Below are 12,608 nucleotides of genomic sequence, written 5' to 3' on the forward strand. Positions count from 1 at the left end.
TCAGAAAAATTAACTTATTTTACTAGTTATGCCAGAAGTGTAATTCTATCAACTGTGGGTGCTGTCAGGCAATTATATCCATTTGATAAGGGACAGAAAAGGAACTTTATTTGCTTCATGGCAAAGGCATTGGCTCAAGTTCAACACAGTCACACAGCAACCTGATGCAGTTCTATATAATGGTTGCCCAGCTGCCTGCAAGCACCCTCAGTCCAATTTCTGATGGCCAATTGCCTATATCTCCAAAGCTCAGAGCCATTACCAAAAGGATTAGAAATGGGCCGTGATGTGAAGCATGAAGAATTTTCTTAACCTCATAGTTATATCTTCCAAGCAAGGCAGAGAAAAGTTGACCGATATGTACTTCTGCCAAGCGTGTTGTACCTCACTTTTGGATTGATTAAAGACCTTAGCCTACTCTCAGCTGTCAACCCAATCTGTGATATACTTAAATATCAGACAAACCAAAACCAAGGCCTTTCATTTGGAGCGATTTTTTTAACGATGAATCACTGTTTTAATATGGCACAGTGACAAGAACAGCGCTTTGTAGTGTGCCACTAACAGGAAACATTGGTACACAAAGCCTTATGTAAATGAACAGTCACATTTTGTATTTGAACATCTCTTAGTTTTATCAGGAAAAGGGAAAAGGCAATTTTACATGTAAATGGAAGTACAGGTGGCCATGCGTAAGTATGCTAACGGGTGAAGCAAACAGGACTATCCTGAGTCCAGTAATGTTTTCTCCAGGGACAAGATAATGCAAAACAGCCTTGTTTTGACATTAGTGCATGCAGCAATAATGACTCTCCCAAATGTAACACTGAGCTCTGTTTTAGATCTAAGTCAGTTAAATTACACCTGGGATGAATCTGGTCCAGTATTTCTGAGTGAGTTCTAGCAAGATTATTTATTCTTAACAGATGAATGTTATCCTGGAATTATGATGCAAGAAATCCTGAAGGAAGCTTTCACCATATGTTGGTATCTAAGGAAGAATATATATTTGTAAATCACATAGGCACACAAACTCAAAGCAGTTTGCCAGTTGAAAACATTAATAGACATCCCTGTTATGCCTCTCTCTGCATACATGATGTCCTTAGGACATTAAAAAATAAAAACCAAAATTTTTTATCTTCATATCTTTGTGAAATTTACTGTAAAATATTAACCTTCTGATTTGCCTCTGCATAAAATATTTGTAGCATTTCTGGTGGTAAAAAGAAGGCCATAAACAGGAAATGCGTGCAAAGAAAGATGTTTCTGGTATTGATTCTTCTCAGTATGATTCACTGCTATATAAACATGCAAACAAAAAAATGGTGGCCCAGACTGAGCTTTTTAAGAATCTCCAAGTTGAACTCAATGGTTTTGGCAAATATCTAGTGGCCACTTTGATACCAAATGTCTCATGGCAACTAGACAGCCTGTAAATAATAAGCTATTATCTTATTAGTACAAAAATGACAGGTTAATGAATCATGACTGTTGCTGCTGCTAGCACCCCTGCGTCTGTTGCAAAGGCTTGGGAATGATGCAGAGGGTACAGTTCCTTTGAAAAATATTTGCTGAAAATAGGCAGACTCGGTGCACAAGGCATAATCTGATCCTTGAGGCCTTATGCAGAGCTGTGTTGGCTACCTCTGTGGCTGGGCTGGGAAGCGCATGTCATATGCTTTCAGTATTTCACTTTGTTTTTTATAGCCAGTTTGAGGAGATAAAAACAGTCATTGCAATGCAAAGGTGCTCATACAATGCGCTGGAAAGACTAAGCGAAAATGAGCCTGCGTGCTTGATGCCTTTTTATTTCCTTGATGCAGCGTATGCAGGCAGCCCTCTAGTGGCATGAACGCTGCTGGTCATGTTTGCCCTACAACCGTGCTTTTCTATTTTCATTTTAGGCAGAATTCAAATAGCTTTTTAGTCGTTGTACGGTATATTCAGCTAGTCTCCATCCTTCCTTTTACTTATTCAGTAGAGTGAATCAGGCATCCCTGAAGAATTCTGAAGCGCAATTCAAAATGCCTACAGAAAGTACTGCTGCTGAGAGCCAGCTATTTGAAAACAATAAGCACAAGGGAGGTGAAATTTAAACTGGGTTCACAGGCCACCTCCTTTCCTATTTTTATGCTGCATGGTGAGGACAGACATTTTTATGTACCTATACAGTTGGGACTGGCTGGGAAAAGGGAGGAACTCCATTCACTTGGAGATCCTTCCCAAAGATCTGAAACTGTTTACTTGAGCATAACATTTAAATTCCCTTCAAAACTGTGCATCAAAAAGAATAATTGAAACACAAAGTATATCTCGGTACTTGTAAAAATACATGCAAGGCCACCTCAGGATTTGATTGCATGTGCACCAGAGCAATCTGCCTTCAGAGAACAAAGCTCAATTGATTTGAGTCTGATTTGCCTGGATGAAAATTAATTTTAATAGATTTGGTTGTCAGAGGGATTATCCAGGAACATGAAATAGCAAAGCATTCACACAGTGGATTGCTATGGAGGTGTTTGCTGGTAGCTAGGGGGCAGAAATAGCAGGGTGTGTTTTCCACAGACAGCAAGGAGTAGTGCCAGGCTGTCACTAGTGGAGGTTCCCTGCGAAGCTGAAGAGACCGGTTGCCAAGAGACATCACCATATCGAGCCTTCACAGCCAGGATAATGCTCCTTGCAACAGACCTCAGGCTCCCTCCTATGTCTGCACACCAGCCTGTGTTGGAACCATTCTTCAAATTATTTCCTTTACAAATTCCCAAATGTCCCCAGCGCTCATTGGAAATTACCAGCTTTGAGAAATTTTATTTGATATGAAGTCCACTTTCTGTTTCTATAATGCAAGTATTTTATCCTTGACAGAAACCTAGCAGAGGCATCAAGTGTCAGTAAAGATCCAGCTCCACAGCTGGTACAAATCAGCTGAGCCACACTTCATATAACAAGGATTGAAACAGAGTCTGTGCTATATCCAAGTACAAAGGTAACCTCCTGCTTCATGTGCAGGGCAGAGGCCAGCAGCACTTTACTTTCATGAATTAGTAAGCCCTGAGCTTCCAAAATTCAGGTCTCAAAGAATCATGACATTTTTAAAAACAAAGTAGAATGGGAGTAATAAGAGGATACATAGTTATAGATATATAACAAATATTATATATGTGCTAGTCTTCAGGACCTTAAGATTTAGCTGAGTCATTTTTTCAGTCTCCTCTCCAGAAGCATAAGGCCTTAAAAATCATTCAAAAATCCAGAACCTGGGCTTTTAAAGTATGCTATCAAATAGTGCAAAATTCAGAAAAAATCTGCAAGAGTAGTCAGATCATGGACTGATATAACATTCTAGCTAAGCCATAGCATCCCACCTCAAATGTGAGATATTTGGCAAGTGGACACAGCTCTTCTGTGCCACTCCAGTGCCTGCCTTCTGCTAGTCAGCCCTGAGGAAGAGGTGATCTAACATCCCCTTTACTGTTGCCAGTCAGTTTAAGCCTTTGTGTATACATAGGCTGACAAACCCCACTGTGAAATAAGAAATCCACAAAGAGACAATTCAAATGATGTAGAAATGTTGTGATGAAATATTTCAAAGTATACCATTTAAACTTGCCTGACAAATGTTCCTCTGTCATTTTCCCAGACCAAGCATCTCTGAATCACATTAATATGAAGGAATCATTCCCTAAAATATTCTCCATCTAATTTTGATGGTTCCCTCAGTAACAGAAATACCATTCCTCACAGGGACAGCACTATATCTAAATGAGAGAGGAAAAGGAAGTGGACATTTTTTCAGTTCAAATGCATATAAAGCCAACTAGAAACAGGAGTAAAGCCATCTTTACTCATTTTGCAAATTCATAAATATGTAAAAAGGAATGAAACATAATGTACTACCAACTGAACATGTAAATTTAGTGGGGAGAAATCCAATTGCTCTCTTGTGCCTCATGTGATCCACTGCAGTGCTGCCAAAAGGAGAACCAACATGTGCACAAAATACAAAGGAAAGGAAAGGCAGGTTTGTGGTTTTAATTAGCCAATCATTGGTATTTTTTCCCCTCAAAGAAAATCAGACTTTTCAGACTTACAGGTTTATTTACTTTTCTGTTGGTGTATTTTTTTTTTTCAAATGATTTCTTCATTATTTAATACAGTGTCTTCAGCCCATGCATTTTGGGAGTTGGCAAAATTTAATTGCGGCAGTTGTGACTAGTCTTTAGCCTTCAAGAGCAAACTGAGGGCAGTATGCAGTTTCCAAAAACCAAGAAGTGAATTGACTATTTTCATGCATTTTCTTACTCCTGAATAATATAATTATGGAGCTTTCAGGGCAAACTGTGGCAAGTTGAGTTGAACACAAAGAGACAGTGCTCAAAACTGAGCCATCAAAAGAAACTGAGAAACATTTCAAAGAAAGCATACATAATTTCTCGCTTAACAAAAACCAGCTTGCACTCAGGCCATCTTCATTTTTTTGCCCAGATGTCGTCATGGGAAGACAATACCAGAACATAAATTATGCCATATAAAGCACAGATGGGTGCAAGCTCTCAGAGGAACTTATTTTCCATTTTAGCCTTCTCATAACTTGTCTCGTGGGTCTTTGACTACATTATGTCAGTTTGAGCCCATATTTCTTGAATAAAGACCCTGCACCCCCTCAGTACACACACATATCCTGGAGAGAAACAACTAGCTCCACAGAGACTCTCCAGCCCAACCTGGGGACTGGTTCACACAAGCTCTGTCCCAAAGGCAATGGTCACTCACTGCCTGAACCATGTGGCTTGCAGAATGCAATCCCAGCTACTACTAATGGCAAGGAAGAGGTGGACAACAGCTTAAATATTGGGGAATTGTACCTATCTAAGTCCAAGGTGACACAATCATGCCTTTTTTCTTGTGTTTGTACTGGTGTTTGTGCAACTCAGACAACTGATGTAACTGCAAACAAATGACTTTTCTGTCAGACCAACTCTCTGAGCTGGATGACTGTGTAGTTGTATGAGTACCTGTAAAAGCACGAAGGCAGGGTGGGAATGAATAGCCAGGAACAAAGCATAACACCCACTCTGGATTACATGATCTTTAACTGCCTTAGAACTGCAGGGATCATCTCCAAATACCTCATTGTGTGAATGATCTGTGGTTCTCATGGACCAGAAAATAAGCACTTCTACATATGCCCTACGCATGTTCAGCAGGTACAAATGAGGATGGGGTTGAATCCCATAATGGATATCTTTCCTTTTCCTTTTTAGTTTAAGACTACCCTAACAAGCCTAATTCAACGTGCAAGAGGAATGTATCCTCCATCGCTCAACTGAAAGCTCCAAAGCAAAGTCACTGCAATGTTATCTGGGAATAGTATTTTTCCTTCTAGTCCCTAGACAGCATGATGCTGGGAGTACAAACTGCAGAAGACACTAACTTTTCAGGGACACATTGAAAATACCAGGCTGGAATCACACAGACGTACTCTATACTTCAGAAATCCTTTCAGCAATTTCTGAATTATCTTCATTCTAGAAAGCAAATGAGCAAAACAAAGTCCCATAAAAGTGAAATTCAGCACTTGTGCAACAAAAAGCAAAAGAAGCAAATGCAAAACCTGATGCACCATTATCCTAAACATGCTGCATTTTAAAAGTAGCGGTTTTAACCCTTATCTTGAACAAAACTGCATATAACATCTTCTACAAGGTAATTCAAAAGTGATTCAGCATAAGGACTCCCTGTCCTTACAGGCACTCACTCTTGGACATTTTTGACTGAGAAAACTGGAAGACAGATGCTATTTGACAGGCTGGTGACATTAGGCCTGTTTCTGCAAACTGCTGAGTATGGTCAGCTGTCCTTGAAGCACTGTGCTCTTATGCAATCAGGTCTTCTACATTTGGAAGGTGAAGAGCAGCGCTTTGAGGACAGAAATTATTCTGAATTTCTTAGGATTAAGAAACGATGAGTGATTTGTTTTGGTTTGGTTTTATTTTTTCAGTTTCTTGAGATGCACGGGTTTATTCTTACCTAACAGGTTATTCTCCTAAAATGTCCATAGTTTCATTTAATTTGTGAATATACCCTAAAGCACTGTCAGGAATAATTGAGCAGAATTTAGAATATACCACCATTAGCTAGAAAAGTAAGTTTTCTGTATCCAAACATTAATAAGTAGAGCAAACCTAGATATAGGAATGTAACTCACAGTACTGTGCAGTCTGCATTCCAGTTTCTCTCTCACTTGAGGATTAGAAAGACTAATACTACTCAAAATGTTTTCAATTTACTAAATATGCATTTTCTACTGTTGGAGTTTGAAGGTGCAAATAGTAAAAGCATGAACAATTTGCTGCTTATAGCATACAATATTTTCTTGAAAGGGCCTTGCTTTAAAGGAACTTTAAGTTACTAGTGGATGGCTGAAAGTGAGATCACAGGTGAGGAACAGTGACAATAACTCTAAACCTGTTACAACTGCAGAATGAATGCGTTGACTTACCTCACCATGATGAGGCTTATTTTTCATTTGGGCAGGGCAAGAGCATGCACCTGGTGAGCTACATAGCCTTAATTACAAACAAGAGGTAATATGCTGAACTACAGTAACCTAGCCTAATATTAAAAAAAAAAATATATATATATATAGACAGGAAAACACTCCAATATATTTAAATTCTAACCTTATTAAAAATAATAACTCAAATATCCTAAACCTTTTATCAGAAAGGTTTACAGATGTGTTGACACTCATCTCTGAACCACCTGCTAGTTTACCATTCTTACTTTCACCCCAAGTCTGACTTATTCAGCAGTTGCCAGGACCCTAGTTGCACTAATTAGGTCTTACTTGCCCTGACCTGCATCACCTGGGGCTTCTATCACCTGCCCTCTGCTGGGGGGCAGTGTGTGTATGTGCGTGTGCAAGGGGCTTCCTTTAAGCTGAAGCTTTAAGTAAAAACAGGGAGGTGGAGGTAGTTTTGCTCCTGAATCACAGTTTGGGTTTCCTGGCTTGACCTTATAAGTGTCTTGTTATCTTGTTCTTTCCTGATGGTCACTAGACTGTTGATAGGACCTGTTCCCATCACTGCTCTACCTGCCTTTTTCTGGAGCTGTTGGGCTGTGTCCTGTTGGTGAGGTCGTTGCCTGGCTTGAATCACACAGACCACACCTGGTGCTGGACTTTCTTTGCCTGGGGGAGAGCAGTAAGAGCAGGGTGAGGCCGATTGGTGCCACCAAGGCCCTGTGCACTCTGGGCTGATTATTGTTTTGCTTAACAACATGTTTCTCAAGATAAAGAACCCATTCCCCGCCCCCCGCCCCCCGCCCCCCCCCCCCCCCCCCCCCGTGTCTACTGTCAGCACCATTTGCTTTAATCAAAAAATAAATAAATTTTAGTGTGGCTCATTATGCTAAATGAAAGCAACAGGGGGCTAATGAGCATTGTGAATGATCCATTAACATGGCAATCAGAAGTATCCTCAGGATAGCTAGATCTTTCTGCATCTTTCTTGGAACACTCAGCAGTGTATACAACTGTGACCTCATCTATTAAGCTTAATTCAGGGAATAAATAGATTTAGATGTTTAACTCGAGTAGCTTCTTTCTGTAGAATTACACAATGTGTTACACTTGAGAAAACTGTCAGTTCAGTTTTGTGTAACTGCTGAGGGATTATCCTAGCCTTCAGTGGAAAAGACTATTTTAACAGATTTAATGGTGGTGTTATTGAATCTAAAACACTATTTCTCCCCCTTCCCCCTCCCCAACAGGATGTTCATCACAAAGGGAAAATGTACCTGAAGTAATAAATCTACCGGTGACTTCATCTTCACAACTGACTTAATGCAGTTTAGCAATGAACAGCATTGTTTTCAGAAGAGGCTTTCATCTCAGCTCCTGCCTGATTCCCTAGCTCCTGGGATTATGTCCCATAGGGAGCTGACATGCATTTGTTCAAGGGAGTGTTTTTCATCAGTCTTCTTAAGATAGTAATAAGACCAGCCTGAAATAGAAAGATGTGTGCTTAGAGAAAAGGCAATATGGAGTAGGGAAAACCTACCTGTATTCAATGATGACCTTTCAAAAGGTCAAGTAAAGGAGGGTAGGAGGGAAAAAAAATTCAATGGCTTCAAATGTGAGTGAAGATTTTTAAATGACTTAATTCTCTACACATTAATATAATCACCTTCACAGGATTCTTTAGAGGAGATAAATTGCTAAACACTGCCTTGCAGGTGGATAAACAGAAAAGATCACCTCCCAAAGGTGTTACTATTGGTAAGTGGCAAAGTGAGAAAAAGAAACCAGGAGTATACAGCTCCTAGCCCTGATTTCAATCTTGCTTCTATTTTTTTCCCTGAGTTGCAATCAGGACATAATATACATTTTCAGCTCCCCTGACAGATTTGTCTGTGATTTTTGGGGGGCAGTGCACATAGCCAAAATTATTAAAGGTCTGCTCTATTAAAGCAGAACATAAATTGCAGCATTCAAACCACATGTGCTTCTTTTTCCTTGTTTCCCATCTTGCCCAGTCACTGTGGTATCAGTGGAAGGGTCTCCACATGGCAAAAATTACCCAAGCTCACTCACTGAGATGTGTGCAATTTGTTCCTGCCTTCAGTCATTTGAAGGTAGGCTTGCATGCCATGCATTTGATCTGTGATATGACTATATGATATGACCCTGCTTAACAGGCTGAGGTGACCAGTTCAGCAAAAACCTACTGAACTGCTCACCTCAGACAGGTAAAATGTCAGTGAAAACTAGTGATAGAAACTTTGTTGTTTTTGTTTGTTTGCTTCTGAGTCTGTAGTTTCCTGTTTTCCTTGTGTCTGTTCGTCTGTCTGTCCTAAATACCTCATGTTTTCTTCATTAATAGCAAGCTCAGAAATGGTTCCCCTGAGAGCATTTTGTTGTGTTTTCTTTCCTGGGACTTCACGCTGTTTTTTTCACCAGTGTCTGACACCCAGGACTCCCCATGGTGCCTCAGCTCTCCAGCTGGGAAGGCAGCCTGTCACTGCAGTGTGTGCTGTCAGGTTCCAGACCTCACTTACACCAGCCACTGTGCAGCAATATTTGCGTTAGTGTGGTTGTTCTAGAAATGCTTTCTTAGCAGGCAACTTTGAGAATCAAACTATCAAACTTCTTTTCTTCCAAAGCAGTAGCAAACTTACTAAGGGAGCTAAGAAAGCACAAACCGTCAATAGCAGGTACAGTTCAAATTCCAGAAGCTGTACAGCTGCATTAACCAAGCTTCCTGGGTTAATTAGTTTTTGTGAGGAAAAGCCATTTAAGAAAAGGCCATTTTGGTATTTTCTCAAATACATATATGTATGTGTGTGTGTATAATCACACCTTTTTATGAACTAAATGGCTCTTTAAATCTAGCTCCTTCTGGTGATTTGTTTTCCATTGTAAGAGACACTTTCCTTCTTACCACAGAGGGAAATCTGGGAAGGAAACTGACTGAAACAGTAGCAAGAGAAAAGGGACAGTAGCAAAGTACAAAGGCAGCTGTCCTTGAAACAAGGCAGTGTTGTGGGAAAGCTGGATAAACCTCGGTAATCCTAGTTCACATCAGTTACAGCCTTTAAAGAAAAGGTAGCTGTGGTTGTGGCACGGGAACGGCAGCTTGTGAGCACACCCAACACCAGTCAGGATGTGACAGTGAATGAACCAGTCAGTTACAGTGTCTCGGCCCCGCTATCGCTAAAACAACACATGGAGGGAAAAAAAACTTACAGAACTGAATCCTTTTTAAAAACTTAGATTTTTTTTCTCCTTTGTAAGTCGCACCTACCCGTGCCCTTCACTCCTCTGGAAGCGAATGGGGCGCGGGCGGGCCGAGCGGCGCGGAGCCGCCCCTCAGGCCGGCGGCCATTTTAGGAGCGCCGCGGCAGGCTCTGCAGCGCTCTCTGGCGGCCTCCTGCCCGCCGCTAAGGTCCCGCTGAGGTCCCCCGCGGGTGGCCATGAAGTCCGTCTTCGTCACCGTGGGCACCACCAGCTTCGACGAGCTGATCGCAGCCGTCTCCTCCCCGCCGGCCGTGCGGGTGAGGCGGGGGAAAGCCCGGGTGGGCGGCAAGGGCCTGTCCCCTCACGGCCGGCCTGCAGCGCCTCAGCGCGGCGCGCGCACTGCGGGCCCGCCCGCCAGTACTGACTGGGTGGGGAGGGGGCGGCATCCCCGTGCCCGACTGGGAGCAACTGGGAGCCACTGGGGGCCCTGGTGTGCGACCTGAGGCCTCCCGGCCGTCCCCCTGCAGGCGCTGCGGAGCCGCGGCTGCGAGCAGCTGGTGCTGCAGATCGGGCGGGGAGCGCTGGAGCCGGCCCCGCGGCGCGCCCCGGCCTTCGCGCTGGACGTGTTCCGCTTCAAGGAGTCGCTGGCCGAGGACCTGCGGAGGGCCGACCTGGTCATAAGCCACGCAGGTAGACCTGCAAGCCCTCGGTCTGCCGGGCTTGTTCTCTCGGGGGAGGAAGGCGGTGTGTGAGTGATGTGTGCCTGTCTCCCTGAGGTGCTGGTCTGAGCTGGTGTGGGATGTTAAGGTCCCCAGCTAGAGCTGTGCGGGTAAAACGTTCACGTTCAGGAGTGTCTTGTGTTTTAGGAGCGGGTAGGATAATATTTCATCGGTGAGAATGCTCGTAGTGTTTTCTGCTTCTCCTGTAGGTGCAGGTAGCTGTTTGGAGACTCTAGAAGAAGGAAAACCACTCCTGGTGGTAATAAATGAAAAGCTGATGGACAACCATCAGCTTGAGCTGGCAAAGCAGCTTCACAGAGATGGACACGTCCTCTACTGTAACTGCAGGTATGGAGCCATTGCAGCTGTCCAGACTGAACAAGCAGTGCTCAACACCATAACACTGTTATTACAGTATTGAGACTGTAACATGAAAACTTGCATCCTTTTCTGTAACAAAATCACATACACTAAGTACCACGCTAAGTTTCTTCACTGGGCAATGAGGACTGGGCAGAGATCTTGGAGAGCTGCTCTTCCATTTATCTTCAGGGTAGATTTTCCATAGTGGACAGGTTAATGTTTGGTGGCTTATCTACCAAACTTCTCAAATTTTTTGAGAATTTTGTTGAGTCTTTTTAATTTGTTTTGAGAGCACATGTTTTCAGATTGGACAAAGAGCAGTTTAAACCAAATAGAAGTGGTTGAATTTGGAAGTGTCAGGTCCACCCTAGAAGAACTTAATAACTTGTTTTCTCTGCCTTTTCTTATCTGTTGTTTAATTACTTTTAAAAGTTTAGAAATACTACAAACTAGGCCATCAGTTCAAAACCATAAGCCATATGAAGTAACTTGCTCCCTACGGACTTAGTGCTCCATTTCATTGTTCACCATGTAGACTTTCCTTGTCTGAAAGCTGACTGCATAGATGCACTGACATAAGAAAAATGTAAATATCTGGGGTCTTTAGGGGGGAAAACAAAAACATAAGTGTCATTGCTGATAAGGATGAGGAGACCATGTAGTTTTAATATCCTGTCTGCATTAATCACATGCAGGTCAAGAACGTGGTACTTCCTTATATTACATTCCCTCTAACACTGTTAAGTACTTTGATTTGGGGAGGACCTGAATCATAAAATCATTCAGGTTGGAAAAGTCCTCTAAGCTCATCAAGTCCAACATTAACATAGAACTGTAAAGCCTACCACTAAACTATATCCCTAAAATGCTGTAGATGCTAAGATGCTGTATGGTTAGTAACTCTAAATGCATCTGTATTCCAAGTACTTACTTGGGTTATCCTTTTAACCCAACTTTCTGAATCCATTACATCCTTTGACATGGAGTTTCACAGACCTACTGTCTGTCACTTCAGGAAAAAAAAATACAGCTCCTTTTGTTTTTATTTATCCTGGCTCCTATTAGTTTCATTTGCTATCCTTGTTTTGACTATATCTTGCTGTTTTCTCTTTTTTTATGGTTACTTATGATTCATTGTGCTCTCTAAATAACAGATGACCTGAAGATTAACTGAAGGCAGAGGAAATGCAACTCACACTATTTAGCCTGTATGTTGTTCCTTTGCCATGCAAATAGGATTTTGCATGTTTCAGGAGAGCCTTCTGAAAAGAATAGGCCTGACATACATTTATATTGGGCAAGTTTCTTAAACTTATCTTAGTGCTTTTGACAACTTCAGCAACAGTAAGGGATTTTATTTTTTGTTGAACAGTACCTGGCATTTGAGCCTTACTTGCAGTGTGATAATAGAAAGCTAACAGATCAATTTAGCTGTTATTTCTGGCTATGTGCTGAGCGGAGAACTACGCCATGTGTTCAGATAGGGTGAATTTTCTGATATGGTTTATGGTGAAGATTCTCAGGCCTTGTTCAGCCTCCCAGCACTACAGCTACAAAAGACTAAAATGTTAGAGCTTGAGCTGGCCTGTAAAAGCTGTGATATAGGTTGAAATTCTTTCTTTTCTCAGCAGTGCTGCCTAGAAGAGAGTAAAGGTTGGAGCCCGTTGGATTGTGGGGCCTCTTTCTCATTTCAGAATATGTCCTTATTTTTGTGTCAGTCTTAAAGTATGCATGAATAGAAAGAAAATTGTGTGAAGAAAAAATCTCCTTTGGGATTAATAATT

At 41.9% G+C, this 12,608-nt stretch overlaps 1 protein-coding gene across 1 annotated transcript in view; it reads left to right on the forward strand.

The window, feature by feature from the left end:
- Positions 1 to 9,894: 9,894 nt before the first annotated feature.
- The window catches only part of ALG13 (ALG13 UDP-N-acetylglucosaminyltransferase subunit), a 31,480-nt gene continuing 28,766 nt past the window's right edge, over positions 9,895 to 12,608 (forward strand). Inside the window, exons 1-3 of the mRNA XM_067005191.1 lie at positions 9,895 to 10,059; positions 10,270 to 10,432; positions 10,671 to 10,809. Coding sequence (XP_066861292.1) covers positions 9,979 to 10,059; positions 10,270 to 10,432; positions 10,671 to 10,809 — 383 coding nt within the window. The 5' untranslated portion in view covers positions 9,895 to 9,978. The remainder of the gene's footprint in view (positions 10,060 to 10,269; positions 10,433 to 10,670; positions 10,810 to 12,608) is intronic.

Source organism: Anser cygnoides, chromosome 13, assembly GCF_040182565.1.
Source record: "Anser cygnoides isolate HZ-2024a breed goose chromosome 13, Taihu_goose_T2T_genome, whole genome shotgun sequence".
Classification (NCBI taxonomy): Eukaryota; Metazoa; Chordata; class Aves; order Anseriformes; family Anatidae; genus Anser; species Anser cygnoides.